Source organism: Synchiropus splendidus, chromosome 3 (assembly GCF_027744825.2).
Source record: "Synchiropus splendidus isolate RoL2022-P1 chromosome 3, RoL_Sspl_1.0, whole genome shotgun sequence".
In the NCBI taxonomy this organism is placed as follows: domain Eukaryota; kingdom Metazoa; phylum Chordata; class Actinopteri; order Syngnathiformes; family Callionymidae; genus Synchiropus; species Synchiropus splendidus.
The window spans coordinates 27182765-27207391 of NC_071336.1; the positions used below are offsets into that span (position 1 = coordinate 27182765).

At 40.5% G+C, this 24627-nt stretch overlaps 1 protein-coding gene across 2 annotated transcripts; it reads right to left on the reverse strand.

The window, feature by feature from the left end:
* Positions 1 to 1829: 1829 nt before the first annotated feature.
* LOC128756344 (NEDD4-like E3 ubiquitin-protein ligase WWP1) lies at positions 1830 to 23838 on the reverse strand. Of its 2 annotated transcripts, XM_053860779.1 has the most exons (25): positions 23675 to 23838; positions 20942 to 20998; positions 19495 to 19586; positions 19257 to 19395; positions 18846 to 18970; positions 16516 to 16671; positions 16352 to 16424; positions 15443 to 15624; positions 13997 to 14354; positions 13817 to 13912; positions 12530 to 12704; positions 11623 to 11677; positions 10685 to 10769; positions 10116 to 10244; positions 9669 to 9741; positions 9291 to 9362; positions 8869 to 8957; positions 8637 to 8796; positions 8399 to 8532; positions 8093 to 8233; positions 7899 to 8019; positions 6769 to 6873; positions 6530 to 6626; positions 6387 to 6459; positions 1830 to 3086 (listed from the first exon to the last, which is right to left on the reverse strand). In XM_053860779.1, exons 3-25 carry the CDS (start codon positions 19562 to 19564, stop codon positions 2987 to 2989), a joined length of 2808 nt encoding a protein of 935 aa, XP_053716754.1. In that variant the 5' UTR covers positions 19565 to 19586; positions 20942 to 20998; positions 23675 to 23838; the 3' UTR covers positions 1830 to 2986. The 2 variants fall into 2 exon arrangements, with proteins under 2 accessions (XP_053716754.1, XP_053716756.1); XM_053860781.1 differs by lacking the exons at positions 13817 to 13912; positions 13997 to 14354; positions 15443 to 15624; ... (5 more) ...; positions 20942 to 20998; positions 23675 to 23838 and adding an exon at positions 12789 to 12958.
* Between the last annotated feature and the right edge of the window lie 789 nt (positions 23839 to 24627).

Below are 24627 nucleotides of genomic sequence, written 5' to 3' on the forward strand. Positions count from 1 at the left end.
CTTCATCCACATGAGACCTTCTCACAGATGAGATGAGCCACTGTGATGTTCATCTTTTGTCTTTACAACTTGAGATTCTGTTGGAAAGAGAGTTGGTCCACATGCTGGGCAGCATCCAAAATATATATTTTTATTCTGAAACAACAGTTGAGTCAGGTCTGGATTTGTGGTGGAAAACTCAAAGTGAAAAATGTGGTAGTTTTTAATACAACAGTATTTGCTGTACTGTTTTAGTCACTGAAAATGTACATTTTACTTTACTGTTTTCACTCTGCGGTTACCCTTAGTTCAGATTCAGGAATTTAACTGGCAATAAAGCAGAAGCGATTTCTACCTGCCACTGAACCAGGACACGTTATGTGAATTTAGCAAAGACTAAAACAACAAAAAAAGAGAAGGAAACCTAACAGATGGCGCAGTTGTTGGTGCAGGCTTCAACCAAAATGTGACCATGGATTAAATATGAAGGACAAATGAAATAACTTGACAACGCTTGAATACATATCAGACGGGACCTTGAAGATCAGATGTTCCACTGCAGCCACACTTCTGGCTAATTCTGACCTTGAGCTGGTGTCCGATGAGGATTTCAGTTGTTTGGCAGCATCCCGACATCAGGTCACAGCAATAGATGGAAACAAAGGAGCAGCTCACATGCCTCACTCCTGCTGTGAGTCAACCCGACTCTCTCATCATTATTAATATGGATCGACAGCCCAACATGGGTTCTGGACCTCATTGAAGTTTTACAATAAAAGGTCCATAAACGTGGAATTTAACATGAGAAGAGCGGAGAGTGTAGTTGTGGCTCAGCTGCGGAGGGCGAAGACTCCCTCGGCATGGAGGAATTTACACAACCTTTACGGTCATTACTGCACTGCCGTCCCAGCACCATCTCTAGCATCGACGCTTGTTCAAGCTTGACTGTTGCAGCACCTCACTATTAACACTGCCGTTTTGACTGAGCAGCGACTCGGCCATCACACAGTCTGGGTTCTCACACTGAGCTGCTGATGGTTATTCCTCTCTCTCGAGGCTAGTGAGCATGTGTTTGTGTATGTACCTTGTCTAGCTATACTTGTGGGGACCATTTCTTGGAACCACACCTACTTGTGAGGACATTTTTGCTTTGCGTGAACCTTTTTGGCGACAAGTGGACCCCACAAAACAGGAATACAAACGTGTGTGTGTGTACATGATTTAGCTATATTTGTAAGGACCAAATATTTGGAAACACACCTACTTGTGGAGACAATTTACATGAGGGGACATCATTGCCGTCCCCACAAGACCAAACCTCAATTTGAGGATGAAAACTTCAAAATAAATGTGTCATGATAATTGAGTTTGAGTCCTGGTTAAGGTTAGCTGTTCGTTTTGGACGATAAAGTTTAGGTTGAGGAGGCTGGGGAAAGGGTTATGGCAATAACCTCACAAAGTCCCCACAAGGATAGCAATAGAAACGCGCATGTGTTGCACTTGTGTTCATTGGCGTCGTACTATGGTTACACAAGCACTCATTTGTTGCATACAATTTCTGCTGCTTATTCCTGGTGTGCCAGGGTTGTGGGGTGCTGGGTGGCCAGTTGGACTGTGGGACAGCACTGTGGTGCCCAGAGGCGGAAAGTGAATATATATAAAAGTAAATAATACAAACGCCCAGACTTGAACCACCACATTACATTGTAGTGTACACTACTATATCTTCCTATCATCCACTCAGTTTGAGAACCACAGTAATTTAACATTAAATCTCAGCAGACCTGAAGTTGAACCATTGGAACGTGGATCACATGAACAGGGGACGGCAAGAGGTCGCAGCGGGGGGATTATTCATCTCTTTATTCGTATCTCATAAATCCATCTCTCTTCATTTAAAATGGCTGAAAGCAGATTAAAAAGGAATCTTCTATACACGTCTCGGTGAAAGGGGCATTCTGTACAGTGTAGCTCATGATTACAGTGTGTATCTACACGCGATATGTTACAGGTTTCACCGAGGGCGGAGCCGGAGCCGCAGGTCACCCCTAGGCCTCCCAGCTGTCCGATATGAACAAAAGGCATCACAGATTTCATGGAGCAACAGCTCTGTGTAATGAATTATATTTTTCTCTTGCATTAGCTCTATACAATGAATATTCACATACACAGTTGATTTTCTCAAGATTACAGAAGGAAGCACGGAAGTTCTGCGGTTAAACCCACACGTCGGCTTCTTTTGCTACATTGAGTGTTTCGCCTGCGTCCAGCGGGATGTGAGACACTGAGGCACGGCGAAACCTTCGCTAATGTAAAGAGACAAACAAATATTCAGTGGTCAAAGAAAGTTTAAACTAGTTAAAGGGTAAAAGGTGAAAAGAAGATGGATGGCAGAACATTCACTTAAAAGGCTTTCTGAATGAAGCAATGATTCCAATTGGGGTGCACCACTTCATCACCAAACATGATGCAGGGCAGATCTTGATCTCGGATAAAACAAGAGTGGAGTTCCCTCTGGGTTTGAGTCACAGTGATCTAGTAAGGTGTGGTAGCAGCGGTCTTGTGTTCCTGGGAGGCAGCCATGCAAGCACACAGTTGAATCATTACTAAGGAGGACAGACAGAGAAGGGGCTTGGGGGTTCTCAGGCACCAGACTCCAAAACAACACGCACCTATCACAAGCTCTATAGAACTAGAGCCTTAAATATAATCGTGCTTCAACTACGAAATCCTGTCCAAAAAAAAAAACACTTTTTGAAAGCCATTCCGCGATGAGAGGAAAGCAAAGACTGTTTTTAAACAGATCTGTTTGCATATTTTACGTCGGGGCATCGTATATCAGGGACACTAGATGGTGCTGCAGATCCCGATTTGGTTAAAAATAGCTTATATACATTGGTGGTTTTACTTTGTGCAATTTTTTTTGTTAGTTTTGTTGAATGTGGCTGAAGACTCAGCGATGTGAGGAGGGTGGAGGTGGAGGAGGAGGAGGGGAGGGGGGATTCCCCTACTCTTGGCCGAACCCTTCAGTCTCCTCGATGGCGAAGAGGAGCTTCTCTTTCAGCTGCTCGAAGCTTTTGTACGGCGGCAAGTCCAAACGGTTGAAGCTGAGGTGAGGAAGAGAGAAGGCATGAGAATGATATCAAGATAAACACTTCTGCTGTTCAGGAAGGGAATGAGCTGGTTCAGTTCATGAACCTACCAAGGGACTAAACAAGAGTTGTGCATCATTTCTTAGGTTAATTGTCTCTTTTCTTCGGGGTGACAATAAATCTGTGTGACAGCGCTCAGACCTGAGGACCAGTCCGGCTTCCTCCCTGGATACCAAACCACTTGAAAGCCGATCACATTAAATTGCCATTTAAATTTACTTCAAGCCAAGTATGTAAATTCCTTGTCGCCACATGAAATGACCCTGAGGACCAGCTTTTGAGTTTGACCAATGGGATTCAAGCCACTTCAGGACCGACAGTATAGAAGCCAATTCAAAAGCACTTTTCCATGGATTCCACACTTGCAACACCCTCATGGGTTAGTTTAGTTTGCAGCCTCACCTACAGAGTAGACCCTGCAGCTGCAGACATTAGAGCCATCCAACACGTGCGCTCAGGTAAACCATGACTCAAACCACTGCATTGAATTTGTGCGCAACAAAGAGGGTAAGAAGCAAAACCTACCCGCAGCTATCCACACAGCTAACCAATGCTAATGGACTTTATTGCTTTGGATGAGCAGCCCAATTCTGTTGTGGTAGACCGGAGATTTCAGCAATAGCGCACCTGAACCTCAGATACTCCAGGTGTACTGGACATGTAGTCAATGAAAAGAAAAGCGGCCTGTCAGGTTATAAGGCAACAATCTGGCATTTAACAATTGATGAGTGACGTTTGCACTGTGGGTTTGATATGGTCATTGAAAACTAAACAAGTTATTTTATATTAAGCATTTAGTTATTTATTTTGCTTTAAAAGTTGCCATGTTTGTATACAGTGTTGTTCAGTATTATTGCTATTTAATAGGTTGTGTAATTAAAATGAACAGTGACTTTTGTGTGCGATTTAGTTGTGAAAAGAAAAGAAAAAAATATCAGCAACAATGATATCAGCCTGTTGGAACATATAAAAAGAAAAAACATTGGCAACTGGTATCCGCAAAAAAATAAAAAATAAAATAAAAACTGGTGCACCCCTAGGTAGAACCTCCTGAAAACCACCAGAGCACGCAGGCGCGAGGGTGGAAGCCAGTTCAACCACCCCTGTAAACCAAAATAAGATGTTCATCTTGGATAAAGATGATTCACCACAACAAGACAATACACCCATCAGTATTGTCTCTCCTTGTTAAGCACTCACTGCACATCAGCAACGTTGACAGTTGTGTCCGACTAAATTCAGACAGAAGAGTTTACTGTCTGGATTGAACGTGGCTGATTTGACAGCAGCTTCTCAGTAAAACCAAAGTCTGTGTTTTATCAGCACAAGCAGCAGGTCACTGCAGACTGAAAACATGAAAACTTAATCTTGGGAAAACGGTGCAAATAAGGAATATATATCATTTCCGAAACCAGCAGCGTTCAATTCGCCTGCACTCTGCCGCTCTATCAGCCGGTTTCATCTTCTATAATGAACCAATTCCAGCTGACTTTCAATTGTAATTTGTTCTCGGCTCAAAAATAAATGCAGTTTGATGTCGAGGTGAGTCCAAATGAGTCTTTATGAAGGACTGGCTCATTGAAGCATAATGTCTCCTCTGCCTTTTTTAAATCCTTACTGAACACAGCCGAGATGTTCATCAGAATGACTTGATCATCCGGCTTCTTTTCACCAAGTCTAAGACATGAAGAGAAAGTGGAGCAGTTTCAATACTCTCAATAATATAGAGTGAGTCAGCGTCCTCCTGTATGTCCTGCACTCATTCAGCTCCACCTCTGCTACGCATAACAGCGGACACCAACACAAAGTGGCGAGGTCGCAGCCTGGAGTTCTAACTCTGAGTCAGAGTTGGTTTTGTTTAGAACGCAGGCCCTCTGTCCAGATGAGTTTTCAGATCCGGTCACCGGACTAGCATAACATGAACAATCAAGATAGGTCAGCATATCACATTGTTATGATCTTTACTAAACTTGAGTCATCAGATTTACTCCAGAGCGATAGTATGCTCCACCCATTAATGGGAATTCATTGTTGATGTCGGACACAGGAGTCCTGTAATCTGGAGGACAAAGTTGAGGAAAAGCTGCTCTGCTGATGAACTGCTGGTTTTATGCTGATGGAACTTCGGTGAACATCAACCAGCTGCAGTCAGTTGTAGCCACTTTCACATTGCAGGACCCTTTTTTTTAGGAGCCATTCAATTCCACTCAATAGTGATGGGTCAAATGATACAGATCCACCGATGCTCTATGACACATGCGTAAAGAGGCCATCACTGGAAACTCGAAAAAGTGGAGCGTCAACATGTCTTGTGTAACAACACATACTGAAAACCTAATTTTTGTTCCTTTCATGATGGTTGTAGCTCTACTAGACAATACTGACCACCTGCCTCACACATTTAGCCCGTGAGAAAATCTCTTCATCCCTGCGTGTCTAACTGTGTCAACTCTCTGTATTGTGTTAGTAAAACTCGGGATGGAATTCAAAATTAAATCAAGGATATCGACTATCCATTCACCATCTTCAGTATAATCCCAGCTGCCACTCACAAAGGATGTAGAGACAAGAGGGAGAAACCTCCCTCAAGTTCTGGAGGAAGACCGCGGTGTTCAAGGAGACAGCCTCTCCAACGTGTCCTGGGTCATCCTCCCAGTTAGATGTGCCAGTAGAACCCGACCAGGGAGGAGCGGTGGTTCATCACAGAGTTTTATGTGGCATTTAATGTTTACATATAATAATTTAATAAATATATTTCAGATTTCCAATCTGCAATCCATTGTGTCACCTAACATCAGATGAGGTTGCCCAAAAACTGATGTGATGACCCGAGCCTGACTAGTACTTCTGCTCGATGTGGTCTACAATACTATGTTACCTCTAAATTCAAATTGTTACACCTTTATTGGTTAATATTGAACAGGGAGAGTAAATCATGGACCAAGTCATTTCTGTTCTGCTGTGCTTTGGTTCCCATGAAACTCAGTACCAAGTATCAAGTTCTGCATTCAAGCATCTGGTCTCTCGAGAAACAGAGGGATATTATTATTGTTCTCCTGGAAAATGTTTTGGTCTCCCAAGATTTGATTTGTGAGAGCTAATTTTGAGCAACTTCATTCTCAGACAGAACACACACACATATTTATCTTAGCAGTCAGTTAACCGAGAAGCAGAAAAAGACATGCATCTCCATTCCACCTCAATCTGAATTATTTTCACACAACAATAAAGAGGATTATGTCGAAGCCGACTCACCATGTGTGGCTCCTCGGAAGCCACGTGTCCTTTCCCACCTTTTCTATGCAGAACTTCTGAGGCCCGTTACTTCCTGTGGTTAAAGAAAAATGCAAATCTATGACTCACAAGAGCTGGAAATGAAGAGCTTGTCTTTTACTGACCCATGAGCTCAGCAAAGCCGCCGAGAGGAAGCCTGCAGGTTCCCGTCACAAACTGCATCAGCCGCAGTCTCACCTCATTGTCCACCTCTTTCACAAGCTGCAATCATAAATGCAGATTACTAGTTTGGCATCAAATATCACCCTCAATCTAAACAGCTGTTTTGCAGTCAACAAACAGTTTTGTTCACGACCTTCTGCTGAGGTCACAAGGCTAATAAAACAAGGTGATTGTGTCGCACCTGCCAAAACCACATGATCTGTTTGCTGTTCCTGGTATAATGACGATAGACAGTGTTCCTTTGCCAGTCCTGCAGGTCCACCTCCTGCATGCCACACAACATCACCTAGAGGCATAGACACAAGTGAATAAGTACTTGATCACAAGTTACATCCAGCTCGCACTATAAAACCAAAAAGACAGACACACAAGCAGCTCAAATGGCGGTATTTTGATGACAAAGACGATAAATATTGGACTTTTTTTACAATCTTCCTGCTGCCCACTGTGAGACCAGAGAGAATCGTGTTTTTAATATTAGAATAAAGGTTGAGTGACGGCTGTGTTTTGTTACAGTATACAAAGATGGACACAAATGTTAATTTCAGGATCATACATGCTGCATGGAACTGAAGAAAGTTGAAGCTCTGAATTTAATTTAAAGATCAAGGATTTATATATAAGTACAGCATGGTTTCTAACCCCAATAGACCTCAGACGAAGAAAATATTCCTGTATTCATTTATTTTGATCTACTGATCAACTGCCAGATTGAGTGTGTAATGTAACCACATGCGGAAATCATTAAATACACCAGGCCACCTCTGCAAGTTGTGATGCAGAGTGGTCCTGAGTCTTCCCTCAATCCTGCTGAAGGCTAACAGCACTGAAATAACCTTCCTGTAAGAGGAATGGCCGTGTACTTATGAGCAGTCTCTGCAACATACTCTGCACAAGTAAAGCACACATCAAGCTCCTTATCCTTCGTCCCAAAACTACCTTGACATTCACAGCTCATTGAAATCATAAAATCATTTCCATCCGATTAATACAGTAAATAAATGTTATTTTCTATCCGCCAGCCTGAGTGAGACAAACAAAGCATTTTCAACAGTGGTAGCCCAAATACTGAAGGAAAGAAAACAACTAAATGTGAGGAAAAAAAACAGCCCAAGTTTCAGTCAATAGTAATTAACCTGAATAATGGGAATATTTTGGAGATATAACATGTCGTGGCAGATTTTACTAGGTCATTACTAAATGGATCCACAGCCCCAGTGTGTGCATCAAAGGCAAGGATACTACTTGCAGGGAGTTGCAATGAAATACTCGAACAACAACAATTGGAATACACCTTATATACCGGCTCACCTCCAGCTCTTTTTCATCAAAATACTGAAGCCACTGAAGCGGAACTACTTCATTGAAGCCATCCAGAAAAGCTTTGGTTTGACCTTCGACTCCTCTGGAGAATCTCCACTCTGCCATCAGACTGTGAGCCAACAAACAAAGTTCAAGTTATGATCAATGAATGACGATCACTTTGAAGCGAGTTTCTTTCGAACCTGATATACTCTTCTTTATTCTCTTCAGTGACGAGGACATCAGCACCAGCAGGCTTGAGATCATGGGAGGATATCTTCCCCAATATCTCCATGTCTACAGAGAAGTACATCTCCAGACCACATTCTTCAATGTTGTTGTCTCTGAGGAGAGACCAGGTAGCTGTTAGGAAGGCTGGTCGACATGCCATCATATTTATTGCTTACAATGAAGTCTGTCGGCTTGTGTTTACAAAACAGACATATTTTCAATTACTTTACAATTAATTTACTTCACAGTCATTTGAGAAACTAAAAAAAAAACGTTACCGGATCCATATGAGTGAGTTATAGAACTCTGGGTCGATGGACTCAAGATCTTTGAGAATGAGCTTTTTGTTCAGCATGCGTTTGTAGAAAGGCAGAGAGAATCCTGTGTCGATGAATTTGCCGTGGAAAAGTGCCTGCAGAGGGATTGTCAGGAAAAAGTGGCATCACTGGGTCAAGGCAACGATTCAGTCCTAGAGATCGATAAATAAAAAGCCTCAAACCGATCGGTCACACTTACCATTGCAATGAATCTGCCAATGAAGCAAAAGTAAGAGAGGTGGTCTGGGTTGATGGCTGACGCCGGGTTGATCTGCAGACAGTAGTTGCTTTTGCCAGCATATTCAAACAGACAGTACATGGGGTTCAGAACCTCATGGGACAACAAGAAGAACCACTCCCTGTAAGGAAAGAAATACAGTTTAGAATCACAACAGTTCATCATCATCTTGATGTTTTTATGTTTTCATTACCGGGCCAAGCCTCCGTAATCAAGGCCCTCCTCTCCTCTGAAGATGACATACAGTCTTCTCCTCAAGTCATAAGGCTTCAGTGCCATAATCTATGTGCATAACAAAATTATCCATTAAGCAGAGGCCAATATGCAGTCACCTATGAAGACAAAACACTGATACATTTGCAGTCTTTCCCCAGATTCTTCTCTCACAGTGTCACTGCCATTTAATGTTGTGCAAAACCTGGAGTAGAAGTGTATTTCAATCCCACAACAAAGAAACAACAACTGTTTCTATCTCGGCTTGTTCTGAGGGATGAAAGAGTAAAGTTCTTTTCTGCCCATTTTTTATGCATTTTCTTATCCCAGAGGTGTAGATTACTAGATACAGTAACAGTAAGAGCACAACTGCTGATCACCCTGATAATGAGAGGTCTTTACCTGCTGAAAAGAGTCTTCAAACAAAGTCTGGCGAGAAACGGTGATCTTGACATGGCTCGGGAGAGCATTGGACTATGGTCAAGAGAGATGGAGTAAATTAGAAATGTAGTTTTGGCAGTCACAGTTGGAAGTGTACCCAAAACCCTGAGACGAGTTATGAAAAAAGGGTTATATTTTAGCAGGTCACATTCACAATCTACTGTCTATGTTGCTTAAACAGTAATGAAGACAACATGGAACAATATGCAGATGTTTGGCTGCGACTCCTGGTGTCACATGTCTAGTTGATCGAGAGCAAAGCAATTTGTCACGTACAACTTCTGTCAGTAAAAAAAAAAACTAAACAGATTTTACTCAGGGTTAAATGAAGTCACATACCTGACACAAGTAGCGGAAATGGGCAAGTTTCCACCTGAAGCTGCGCTCATAAGCAATCTGAGGCCCTTTGGTGCTGAGACAGAAAGAGGGACAGTTGCAAAAAAACCTGCTATCCAGATGGATGAGAAGCCACTCCATAAAAGCTAGCATTTTTTGTCATCAAGTGTTTAACACACTGTCCCTAAACATGGTGTCTGTTCCCATTTGGAATTTCAGTCTGACGAACAATAAAGTTAATCACATCCTACCAACAGTATATTCTGAAACTTAACTTTTTTAGTTTCAGCTCCACACTATCAACTAGTAATAAGAAAAGGACATCTGGTTCAAGTAACTTTTTATGTTGAAATGCGTTCTGTGTCTAATCATAGCCATACTTGAAGTCAGAAAAACCTAATGTAATGTGTAGCATATGACAGTGAAAAATATTCAAAGGTGTGTCATTACACTGAGGACTTTCCAGTGCGGGGATCACTGAAAGTGGTGGTTCTGGTGTTGTGATCCACAAAGTATCGAACACCTTCCCTGGTGTAGCGAATTTCCCAACCTTCTGGCAGGGGGTCCTCATTCTGTAGCCTGAAAAAAAAGGTTTAATTTAGTATCCTGATTCAAATTATTTAAACATTTGCAAATCAAATGCAATGATTATTGTCATGATGGATTAGTGAGTCAGTTTTGGTCCAGCTCAAAAACATCAGTCACTCCTGAATATCCTCCAGTGAAACCACAATCATAATACTGGAATACTGAGCCTACTGAAGCCTTGGCTACAAGGTAACTTTGAGCACAGTATGGTGAAATTCTGAGTTGCATAACTTGTAAATGATTTGCTCATTTTAATAGGCAAGAAAAGTGACCATGTTACATTATTTTAAAATATTTTACTGTGATAGCTGGAGTTAAAGTTCAACAATTCCAGTGAAGTGAAAAACAGAGAAACCTATTCCCGTCCGTGCATGAAATCCATTTCACAAATCAGTGGACGTGAAATTGATTCGATTGCGTCTTGTGCTCACCCTTGGGTTCGAGGGTCTTCCCACTGTGTTGTCTTGGTATTGTGGTTGACAAAGTACACCCTGTCATTGGAGTCCACTCGTCTTTCTAATGGGGAGTGAGCGATAAATCAAGAAGTGTAACAGACAGGTGGCCCCATAAAGACAAACACACTGTACTTCGCAAATGACACTAATCTGGTAAGAGCAACTGAAATTCATTGAAGTTCATTCCCACCACGTTTAAAACAAAAAAAAAAAGTTGTGTTTAGCTGCAGTGGAAAAAAATGAACTATATTATTTATTTATTAGTGTCAAAATACTCCAAACATTTACGTTATAAATGATAATGAAATTGATTTTTACTAAAATCAGGTGTATTGAAATTATCAAAGGTAAGAAACACAGAGCTCAAAGAACACACCTCAGGCACAGAGCGAGCAGCTCTTGCAGCCTGGAGCACAAACACATCCTGTGTCACCCGCAGGGACAGAGGGGGCAGGTAGACTGGTGCTTTGGTCATGTTACGTGAACAGGTCCAGTGACACAAAACTCAGGCCGGAAACGACAGACATGTTTACATGACGCATTTGTATTCAGATAAGTGAATTATTCCAATTGAAGTGGTGTGTCAAACCACACATGCTGACAAGAGGAGCACACTCTGCGTCTGAGGCGCATTCATGCAACTTAACATGTCTTCCCGTGGGGAGCTTTGGTATTGCTTTCTGGTTGCAATTCATGACGTCATGTGAAATAGGCATCAATATTTATATTTTGTGAATCACATAAACGTTTGGACACAAATTTGACACAAATAATATGTAAGTGAGTAATGAGTGTCTTACTAATTTCATTTTACCCACAGCAGCTGAACGCATTTATTTTTTAAATCAACATGGCGGGAATGGGCTTCCATCTAAACTGAAGTCCCATGTTGAAAAGCAATAATGTAAACTCACCCCAACCAGGAGGCAGTGGACCAAGAGGGTCATTCTCTGCAGACATCATAGATGCCTGAAAATGAGTGAGAGCACAATGATATATATTTAAAATAAATCAATAATTGTCTTTATAAAAACAGTCCGACCCCAAAATAAAAATATGTAACAGTATGCTTAGAGGAAAGCATGAGTCCTCATTTATAAAGAAATTGTGGCTGCGTGTCATGGAACTGTTGTATGAATCCAATGATGTACCCCCATATCTTAACCAGGTGCAAAAAGTATTTCAGCCAGAAGTGAACAAATAGCGATAAGATCATTTTGAGACTGACTCATGGTGGATTCCTTTGAAGTTGCTCCAAACATTGCATTGCATAGAGCTTTGGAAATCAACAAAGAATGTGGGACAGAGTGGCAGAAAACAATGATGTTGAATATATTCGGGTTTTTTTTACACCTTCAACCATAAAGGGACATTACAAAAATAAACAGATGACTCTCCAATTATGAAACCCCTCGCACATGGTTATTGAGAATTGACCATTTCTCCCAATAGAAAATAATTGTTGACACACAAGAAGATTCTTTCTTCAAGTTACAATCATTAGATTAGATGGCCTTTATTAGTCCCACGCTGGGGAAATTAGGATTAAAAAAACGACTTCCTCTTCACTTTGGCTTGCACCAAATGTGAGTGCTTGCTTGACATACACTTGGCATTTCAAAATTGCAATCTTAATAAATCTGACACCCAATAGAATCTGATCCATTTTTTTCCACGGGCGTCAAGGAGAGATGAAAGATTTGACCAAACGGTTGGAAATTAACTTTTCAGAATGACATTTAAGGCAGCTCAGTTAAAAGGCACATGTTTATACGGTTCATGACAGAGACACAGAGAGAGAGAGAACAAATTATGCCTTACAGAGTAGAGGTATCGCTGGTTAAACTGGTGCATAGCTCCCTGCAGCTGGCTGCGTTGGCTCTGCCACTGCTCAAAGTTGCGGACAGACTCCATTGTGGGACGCTGCCATGTTGTGGTACGAGTGTTGTGGTCCACATAATAGATTCTGCCTCTGTCATCCACTCGTCGCTCCCACCTGGCAGCGGAAGAAGAAAGGTAAATCTTCATGGAGCGACCCATTCACAACAGCTTCCAAGAAATGTTTCAATGGAGAACGAACCTTACGATGGCAATACAATACCCATGCACAAGAATGTTCACACCAGGAACTAACATTTGAAAATAGTGACCAGGACAAACTTGCATCAGGAGGTTAAAACCTTGACCACATTGTTGGTGTGAAGCCATGTTGTGACAGATTAACTAGGCTGTTGGTAAATACAAATGTTTCTAAACTTGGGCTACCCTTTGTTATGATGCATCAGGAGATAAAAGAATGTTTTTATGAAAGACATAAGAATTAAAACATAGTGAGGATTTAAAGCATCAAATAGAATCCAAATTCTCATTCATTTTAATGAAGTTTTGTCATCATGTTTGCTTTAATCCAAAACAAGGTTTCGTATCACACCATTAAGTAATAGACTAATAAGCAAAACATGTCTTTAAAGAGGTTCTTTCTTATAAATTTTGTGATTAAAGCAATATTGGACCTGAACAGCGGAACACTCCAACAGGTCCAACAGGTGTCAAAGACTGAACAAACTTGAACAAACTTGAATTCACATGCGGATCAATGTTTATGATGTGGACATCAGACGGACTCGTCCCCTCATCATATGATCATCTTATAATGGTTCATTTCAGGAATACTGAAGTGCAAGGATTACATTTTTTGCCGACCATATTAAAGAGAACAGATCTAGATCTTATTAGATCATTGAGCTTCGGAATTTGAGAATGATAGAAATTTTAGTATTAAAATTGATGGGGGTCAAATTATTCATGTACATGAATCATTTAAGATTAATATTCATCAATGTGATTTTTATTGGAAGGTATTTTCTTTTATTAATCTTTTATTCATCTCTGTTGAGAGACAAAAATACTGCTGAGCATTATTCATAAACACAATATTATTGAGAAAGAAAAAAAAAAGAAGAATATCAACTGCAGAAAAAAGTAAGTTGAGTTGCTTTTATAACTCACATCGGAGTTGTACTCTTGCTCTGACCCCATAAGGGTTGCGTGTAGCGCATAGGCCGCCCACTTATGCAGTAGTAGGATGAGCAACAAAGATCTGCTCACCCAGGAGGCAGTGGCTGTGGTCTCTCCCATGTAGTAGTTCTGGTATTGTGGTCTACATAGTAAGTTCTCCCGTGTGGGTCTTTCCTCTGCTCCCACCTTAAGTGATGAAATTCACACAATATATGACAAAAATCTGAATCTGAACCATATAAACAGGCAAATTAAAAAAAAGTTATTTACCCTGGTGGTAGAGGGTCAGGTGCTCCAGAATTTGGAGCTTGCTGTCTGGGCTTAGTCCCATCAGTGGCTGCAGTTGTACTGCTCCCACTGCTACCACCTGCAGAAACAGATGCATTTCCTTCTCCCACTGCTGGCGATGAAGAGGATGATGATGATGGCGCGGTCGTGGTGGTCGAAACACTGGGGGCTGAGGAGGTTAACGTAGAAGAAGCAGCAGCAGATGTAGAGGTGACAGGAGGCTCTGAGGAGGTCGGCCCTGCTGGTGGTAAAGTGCAGTCCGCGTGGTCTTCTGTACTAGGCACCACATCCCCAACATCCGAAACTGGCGGCAAACCAGAGTCACAGGACTCACCATTGACTGCATTGGATAAAGGAGAAAATAACAACATTGTAGATACTTAAAAAAAAAAAACAGTACATCTTCAGACCACCATGAGGCCAGTGCAGGTAGGAAATCTGTGGAAAGTGAATTGAGCATGAACTGTAAACTTTAAGACGCCTTATAAGACGAAACCCATCTTAGGGCCTGACGCCAAAATATATCAACAAAGTATTCTCCCTTGATAAGAAAACGGCTTGCAGTATCAACACCGCGCAGCATGTTAACTGCAGCTGAAAGAAGACAGATCAAGCAAGAAAGTGGGTGGGGGAAAGAAAGTAATGAGTCAGATTACTGCCTGTTCAATAAAAGCTTAGATAGACCTGCAATGCAGACCCAGCTTACCATTGGCAGATGGATGAATGAATGAGTGAACCTGTGACTGCGGAGATTTTAACCTAAAATTTGACCAGTATTGGTCCTCCCACTTTGATTCTGACAGAGAATCAATCCACTTAGAATGAACTAGCGACATCACAGCATGTCAGAGGACAGTAAAATGAAACGATTAACAGGAAACACAGTGTTAGATGAGATTAAAAAAAAGGTAGCATTTAAATAAATTCCAGCGGAGAATATGCATCCATATAGTCTTTGCAATATTGCTTGAGGCATTATGTTTAAGCCGAGTCATGAAAAATATTCTCTCTCAACTGATCCTCCTTCCCGTCTCTGGGGAAGTGGAACGCAGTTGCTGATGAAAGCAGAAAATCACAGTACTGTACTCGATTAAAATTTATCTCCTGCTCTCTGGTTTTGTTATTCAGCCATGAAGAACACAAACCAAGTTGCCTGAGTTCACCCCCGGAAAAGAGATGCATAGCTAATTGACACAAGACAGTCAATCACAAGTTCAGTAGAAAAATTATGCAACTATTGGAAATTCTCTGACATGCCATCTGGCCTCAAAGTAGGTCATAGCTGAGGAAGTGCAAAACTTAAAAGCATTTTCTCCGCTTACTGACCAAGAGATGGACGTGAACCTTCAATATGGAATCTACTTGGGTTGCAAAACATACACGCATGGATACACGGGGGTGAATGGGAAGCAAACAGGTGGGACATACCAATCCTGCCCTCGGAATCGCTGTCTGATGGCTGGTGGATCGGGGTAGAGTTTGATGTTGCATCCCCATTTACTATGTGACCAAGGGCGGGGCTACAGGAACTGGAAGGCACCTGACTGTTCAAGCCATTTGTAGAAGAGCAGGAACCCAAACTGGGTCCTGAGTCCACACCATTCACGGTGCTGTTGGACGAAGAAGAAACAACTTTTAATCAACTAAACCGCCATTCTTCACACTTCTAAATCAATAACTAATACATATTTCACCAAATTCAGTGGTTTGATTACGTATGCAATACTCAACTTCGCAGAATAGATTCAACATTGTCAGCACATACAAGTGCATTTCTTTACATTTTTGTCCAGAAAGGCTCAGAACACAGGGCAGGTAGAACTAGAGGCTTCATGCTGAGCTGAGAAGTACTCTTTTATAAGACGAGCTTGTGTTGATGTCTCACAAAATCACCGATCAAGTTGGAACAGTTAAAGGCCAGGTTCTTGGCATCTGACCTTTGGATATCGATTAAACATACATGTGTGATCAGAAGAAATAAAAAGTATCTAAGTATGAGCAAATACTTAGACAGTAAACCCATCAATCATTTAATTCATATAAATATTAGCTACTAAAGCATTTCAAATTTTGGTAAAATGGTAAAGCAAAAATCAGGACATCCCTGAATTTTAGATTTCCCCTTTAAGAGATAAAAAAAAAGAAAGAAAGAAACTAACCGCACTGCAGAAGAGAGAGGCTGAACCCCCTCCCACCTGAATATGGCACTTCATTGGTAGATTAACTCTTAAAGTCTTCCATACAGGAAAATTTAAACATTGATTTGAAAACTCAAAACTATAAAATGAAGATCCAGCAAATTGTGTGCAAAATATTTTATGAAAAAAAGGAATTTACCCATTGGCAGCCCTTAAAGAGGATGAAGAGGAGTCCCCATTTTCATGGATGGCATGACCATTTTGATGGTTCTCTGCAAACCATTGACAGAAAAAGTGATCAGAGAATATAATAATGGGAGTAAGCCAACTAGTGACAATTAAACATAGAAATCCTTGGCTCACTCGTTCCATTCGTAGCATTGCCATTAGTAAGAAGGGGCAGCTCCTCCTGGTTAGAGAGGGTCGGCGAGAAAGTCAGCAAGACCGTCAACTCCCCAGTGGGCACACAGGCTCCTTTCTGCTCCACACTTAGCTTAAGCACCTCCTCGACATTCTCCACTGTAGAGATAAAAGAAGATCAAAAATCTGATGCAACGGGTCAATGTTTTAAGACGTTGCTTTCGCACTGAAGGAACAGTTTTAATTCTTAGAACAATTTTACTTTTGGAGAGTTGGAATGAGGAAATGTGTTGTTAAATATGTAAATGCAGCTCATTTCTTTCTTTTCTCGCCACAGCAAATCCTAGGGTCTCAAATATACTGAATAGTTGAACTGCAGAGTGTGGCTTGATGGACATATGGCAATAAATTCATTACAATCCAATCCCCATAAGTCCTACTCAAGGCTGTATTACTTCTTTAACCCTTAACATTTTTTACACTTTGTTCAAGACTTGTCTTGCTCATGTTCATAATAAAAATCCACCTGTATTCACATGTTCACGATTTGGGATGCAACCAAAGCTACGGTGAGCAGAAATGTATTTTCATACGCTTCCTTCCAGAGAAAATGACAAGGAGTAAAGAATTAATTCATTTACAACTTTAATTGAAGAGCAGAAAGCCTTGCTGGCAGTGAGATTAGAACTAAATTTGAACCATACACAACACATCAAAACAAGATGACTTCAAGTTTTCATGTATAAAGCAATAATGAAGCAATAAAACCAGTTGGCTACTCTTGACTGTTTACTTCACTGAGCCTCTGGCAGAGATGATCAGGACAAACATGGACATTAACGTTACTGCAGTGGTAGGTAAAGGCCATGTCATCTCCCTCTTCACAATGATCATTAATCCATACCATCTGAACTATACCGTATCTCTAAATTATTTATTTTATTACCTTTTTTTTTCAAAACAACAAGCTCAACTCTTCCAAAATCTAAAACAATAAATGCCAGACAGTAAATTCCCCTAAGTTCAGCAAAACAAAAGAAGGTTTAAATATACTGAATCTAAAGCTCTTTTATTGGACCGCTCAACTTAAAATCCTGACAGATTGTTATTTAATGGCCTCATTTAGAATTTAATGCCTTCCTTGGCAGCTCAAATCGCTACATCATATACACTCAACCAAAAACAACACATTTTGTTTACATTTGTTTTGATATGGAGGGATGTCAGAAAACATTTGAATTTGTACCCTGTTATTTCTCTTTCTACCACAGCTTCAAATCGTGATTTAGATTCTGTCAGCTCTTTTGAGCAACATGAGCAAATGGCCCTGCTGTGACCCCAATCTCTGCAGGGTTTGATTTCTGAAATACATATATATTACTCGCTGAGCTGCTCTGACTCCTTTTATGAATCGTTGAGGTCCACATAGGAGAAAGACCTACATAACGAAAAAAATTGAGAGATTATACTTCACGCCCACCCGCCTCTGTAAAATGTTTCCTATTAGCTTAAATCTATGCGGTAAATGCAAAATTCATAGGAGGACATGTATTCACGCTTTTGTTTGCAAAGTTTCATTCAATGACTTTGGACAGCCAATCAATTGATGGAGATTGTTGGCATTTCCATGTGTGTCCTGCCGCAATGGTGAGCTGAACAGAGCCCCACTGTTGACATCTGGGTCTCGTAAATGTAATCTTTCCCCCTTGAAAGGTTGACATGTGACATTAACCATAAATGGGAGAAATGTCAGAAATTGCGGCAACCTATGAAGCAATTTAGATCTTGATCGATTTCATTTTTATTTTTTATACACAGAATTGTAGACCAGCAAATGGTTTGTTGAAGGGATAGAGAGGGCTGGGTCAGTTTATGTACATTTTGCTTTTTGTTTTGTTTTGAATTTCAATTTTTATTTTGTATTTCTGTGTTTCTACATGTGAAAACTTAATAAAAAGATCAATCGAAAAATACATTTCATATCGATTGATCGTGAATAACAATGTGAAATGCAAAAACTATCTTTAAATGAGTCTTGAATAAAACCGACTCAGTGTCTCAGTAACTAATGATGCTATTATTGAGAGTGTCATGTAATAAAACAAGTTTCAAACTCTAGAATGAAAGTCTTCCAGACTCCCTCCACACTACTTTGGGTGTTGGTTTTTACACGTTGTGGAAGCTTGAAGTGTGTTCCTATGGTTCTTAGAATGGTTCCGTTTTGTTCCTGCTGTGTAAAAGTGTACCTCAATAATTTTAATTAATGTGTTAATTATTCTAAGAGCCACAATAGTTCCTGAAGAGCGATAGCAGCGAATGTAACTGGGCCATACACTTGCTGTTATGCTGTTCTAAGGCTTGTTTCAGATCCAGCGTGGCTTTGCCCAACAGAGCATCTGCTTTCAGCGTGTTGTGACTCCATACTTTGAAATCCACCCTTGACTGTGGTGTTACATTCCTGCAGGGAAAAACACATCACAAAACATATATTTATAAAACCCAACAAACAACACATGACACAAGCAGTCAGCCAAAAGACATAAAATGACCAGCAAGACTTGAATCTGCAGAGGTGTCTTTCAAGAGACAATTCAGTTGAAAGCAAAAAATGACTTAACTGCAAGAACAAAAAAAGGCCTCACAACAACATCGGCTGCTCAGTGATAATTGCTTGTGTCTCTGTAAAACTATTTCCCACGCCAGTGAAGCCTGATATCCAGAGTTTTAAGACAATTGCTGCTTACAGGCTGAGCGTTGTGTTCCATTTGGGGTTGGAGGAGCTGTGAGATTTCTCTGTGCGCTGCGAATTCCCCTCTGCTGTCACCTCCACATAAATGGCAGCACCAAACAAGCTCTTCTTCCTCTTGAGTTTGGCACAGATGACTAAAGAGAAAGAAAAGTCAAAATGCGAAATGGACAGTGTAATGGGTGCTTGAGAGTTAGAGGTTCTTTGACACTATAGTGAGCTACATCTTAACTCACCACAAGCATTTAGAGGAGAGGTTCCTCTGTGGTTATGGCTAGACTCTGCTCTCAGTGAGGCAGTGGCCATGACATGCACCACAGTGAGAAGCCTTGAAAACCACACAAAGGAAGATACAGATCAGCAACCATACAGTTTCATCCATTTACATCATATGGCACACTTCCGTTGTCTAAAATAATGACACTCTGAAAGCTACTGATACACAAACGCTGAATTGGGATACAATACTAAAGTCCCATTGGTATCAATATCACACTCAGCAGCAGGCTGCGAGGCTGGGGGATATAAAACCATGATTAATTGAACCTTCAACATGTGCTGGGTGCTGGTCACTTCTGAATGAGACTGATGCCAGTCCAAAATATTACATGTGCACTCTCTTGTATCTATATGGATCAGACCAACCTATGACCTTGGGTTCGGTAAATGCACGATTATCCCAATCTGGATACGGTTTATTCTACAAATATTTGTAAGTTTTAAAAAGTAGATTATTTATTCATCATGAATTCAAAAGTTGTTTGTGAGCAATAAGGAGCAAGAACACAATGTCATATCTGTAAACAGACAGTGAACCAAGCACAAGTGCATCTCCTACTCAAGACAGCAGCAGAACAAAAACACAAGTTTAATACTCTTGACAAACTTGTATTTTTAAACACCTACAATTGTCAAATGTGTGCCAGATTCTAGTATCTGATGCTTACACTGGGCTGCAAACCATTGCTCCACAGTGCAGTTTCGCTCAGCGCATCGCAGACTGCATTCATAATATATACATTGTACATTACATACTTGGCTGGAAATGCAAGACAAAGTGTAGCAAGACAAATGTTTCACAGCAGACACGAGAGTTGGAAGCCATGTGCTAACACGTTAGCGCGTGGAAAATATTGATACTTGTAGATACTGGAAAACGTGAGTGACTTATGTTCGCCTGTAAAACTGCAGTGAAAGTAGTTGCATATTGGTCACTTAATCCAGCACCTCTGTGAAGACATCCGTGATAATACAGGCTCTCACTGAAACAATGTAACCCCTGAGTACTGTCTTTGAATCCTTGAATCTCCTTGCACATACACATTACACATACACATAAAATGCTTTGTATACTGAATAATTCTCTTTATACATACACAACCAATACACGGTCACATCTTTGACAAAATGTCTGCGGAAAACCATGATGTAGATTTTTTTCAAAATAATATATCAGAATTACAATATCAATATTATATAATCATTTTTTTTTATGAATCAGGACAAAATGAAATCATCCCAGCACCAGCTGATACCCTTAATTTTGAAGTAGTATTGATCAGCCGATTCCATATTTGGAAACCAATACTATCGACTAATGCTATGCACCTTATGCTATTGGCAAAACAGCACACATCGATCTGTGAATCCCCCCCGCCAAAAAAGGTTGTATTACTCTCTTACTATTGGTGTGTGCAGTTGGAACCCGTGGTTCAGCCCACTCCGTGTCCCATGATTTCCCTGAAACAAAAAGTTCAACAAAAAAATATTATATATATACATATATATATGTATGTATCTCAGTTATACAGAAAGTTACCTTTCAGCAGTAAGCATTGACAAAAACCATACGTAGAGAATATATTTCAGGAGTATACTTGACTATACTCTTATACTGCAGCGCACAAGTCGTGACATTTGTTTCAGTTAGCACCAACATATATTTTACAAAAGGGGTGTAATTAATTAGTTTACAGAACTCCAGCCAGTATAATAAACTAGACCTTCAATATAATAGAAGTGCATTAAACAAGTAATATGCTATCTTGGTTTCATTAGAAGCGCAGGTGTGTCCCTGTCCGAATGGATGTGCTCCGGAGGCCACTCAATGCCATATATGCACTTTAGTGGTGTTTATCGCCTCACGTTGACATCAGGGACATCAATGTTTTGTATACTAACATGAATCATAGCATGGGAATGTAAGCTGGGTGAATAGCTACCCACCAAAACTACATACATCTGAGCTCTCTCAGTCTGTGATACAAAAACAAAACGGTTCACTAGGAAACTATAAACATTGCCCTTAACACTTAAGAAACATTTTGATTTAACACATTCTTTGTTGTAGATAGACACACACTCCAGCAATATAGTAAACAGAGGTGAACAGCCAGTAACTGGTAAGGTTCATTATTCAACAGTTGGAGTTTTAGACAGAATGCCGTGTGTGTAAACATGTCGTAGAATGAAAATACTAACATGAATGAAAGATACTAGAATGAAAGTACTAACATGCCTCAAATACAGAATACAATTAATGCATCAGAGTGAGAATGTCATGTTTTATACAGCAAATAAGTAGTAGATACGACAGTTCAATGCAAGTATCTACACTTATCTGCTTTTGTCACCAGAAATTACATACAATGTCTGTACAAAACCATATTGCCACAGATTATTCTGCTCAAAGCTATTGGACAAAGATTTGACACAGAGGTGAAGAATATTGGATATTTTCAACTTATATGCTAACTTTTTACATTCCCTGTGAATGAAATTGCCAACAGCAGTCAACAAAAATGGAAGTAATGAATCATAGCAATGTCTGTGTAATGCTTGTGTGCACCACTCAGAAACTGGTGTCAACATTTTACGTTTGCTGGCTGAAACCGTTTAAAATAACCCTTTATTCGTCTCTCTCTGCGCAATGGCCGCCAATAACAACTAAATGGAGCTTCAAATGTTCATGTTCGGTATGTTTACAGGTTGTGCATCTAACTTCAGTGTTTGACGTGTATATTGTGAAATGTTTCCCCACTTTGGATGTTTAGGGGTCATAATTGTCGTGGAGCATCAGTCATTTCTGGTACAATACACTTTCCCACCAAGTGAGTCCGCATGAGTGCAAATGATGATCAGCTAAATCCTGATTCATCCATAATGCATGCCACACCTCCCAAAATAAGCGACCTTTTTCATTTCAAGACAAAAGTCCTTCTCTTTCTCCTATCTTTCTTCCCTTTTGCTGTTTTTTTCTCCTTTGGTTGTGGGTTGCATGTGTTTTTGTTTACATTTGGCCAATATTTGCATATACAAATGACACTTATGAATGTCCACATATCGGCAAATATGTTTGAGGAAAAAAAATGAATAAACCACCATCTTAACTGTCCTTACTTCTAGTTAGGACATACTTCTACCACTTCAAGCTGGAAGCTAATGATAATAATGAACGGGAGGAGCTGCATGTTAATGATTTGCCGTTTATGATCTGATTATGTTGCCAAATTCCAAAATAATCAGTGACTCGCCCAATATAAAAAAACAATTTGCGGCAGCTCTGATATATAGACTGCACGTCCCCTGATAGTTAACAAGTTTTAACTAAAGCAGAAAACGGTTTCCTGTCTGAATTATGGGTTTATGCATGTATCAGTGTAGTATATAAGTATAGTACACAGTGTGTACTATAAAATGTTTTCTTCTACAGATGCTTATGAGAAAACCTTTGATGGAGTAGCTGTGTGGTCTTCAACATCTCACGGATTAGCAGGCAAAAAAAATTAAAACCCTGCTTAATCTGTAACTGAGTTCCAGTCTTTAACATTACAAGATAGACCTATGGGATGGACACAATGCTGGTCTGTCCTGGAGAAAGCTATACAACTGTGTCTAACATTCGTTTGAGCAGTGACAGCAGTGGTACCGAGGTAAACAAGTTGAAATGTATGTTCTTATGAGACAGCTCTTCCTGTCATCTATGTCTCTTGGGCCAAGAGACCGAGACAACATTAAATAACGACTGTCAAGTCAAGATAAAGCGAGCTCAGGCGTTTTCAGTCGTAAACTATCTTGTATGTTGATTCGAACGCCTTATACGAACGCGACCAGCGTATACTGCTGTCTGCACAAGCGGTGCTAATCGCTAGTTAGCTCCTCGCAAAAGAGGGTAGTACGACTATAGTAACTATTGACTAGGGTCAGTTTCCACGAATCACAGTTAACCAATAGAGGTATAACTGTCCAATACATGTTAAAATACATATGCGCTCGGTAAATAGACGCAGACTTGCAAGCAAATGGGCACCACTTTAGCTAGCTAGCTTCAAAACTTAACGTAGAATACGTTTTTGTCGCTGTAAAATGGAGGCAAAACTTGTCATTTCTGACGTTCGGTGGACAAATCTGCATTACCTGTCTGTCGTGAGCTCCTTCCCTGTGGTCTGTGACCCCCGAAGTTCTCCGGGTGCCCGTTGGCAAGTATGCTTACTGTATAAAGGCCTTCACACTGCTACGGAATCGCCATCCAAGACGACTCCACACAGAGGCGCGCCCCCCTCCCCACCTCCAAATGCGCTGTGCAATGTAACCACGCTTGACCAAAATAATCTCAATTAACTAAGTTGTCTGGCGGCATTATAACTAAATCAGAAAAAAATAATCAAAGTAAACAACAATAATGGAACCACAAAAGTATTAAACTTTAACTATTAAATTGAAAAAGCTTGACATCGCACAGTGAGCATTTCAGATAAAACAACGTTTAAAAGTTATATGGCATTGTTGCAATGTTAAAAGTCACAGTGTAATTGAAGGAAGAATTAGTGTGGGGAAATTTTGTGCGACTGGTAGGGAGGAGGGTGTGTTTGCAAAAATATGAAATATGTGAACATAAACAACATTTTACAGACATTCAAAGTTTATTTTTTCATTTTTCACACAAATAGCAACGTGAGATTTATCAGATTTTCTTCTCAAGTGCTGTCAGACATACAGGAGGCCGAGGCTGCTGTCAGGGAGGCTAGCGGAGTATAGTATTTTTATTTTTGACTGCTTCAGCTAAAGGAAGCATCCAATTGATGACATCATCAGCACATGCCAGAACAGTGGCGACACCTTGAGAACCCATAGTCGGGTGTGCGGTAAATCTGTGTGTTGTACTCGTGCAGTGCAAACTATTTTTTTATTAAATATTTTAAAAGACCGGTCAATCGAGAGGCGGAGCCATGGATTGCTGGAGGGGTGACCCTGGAGGCGGTAGGGGAAGCATCACTCAACCCGCCTACCAGCAACAACCTCAAGTGTGTCATCGCTGTGGAGATCCAACCCACTGGGTGAGAGACTGTCCACACCCTCCTGTGTTACAA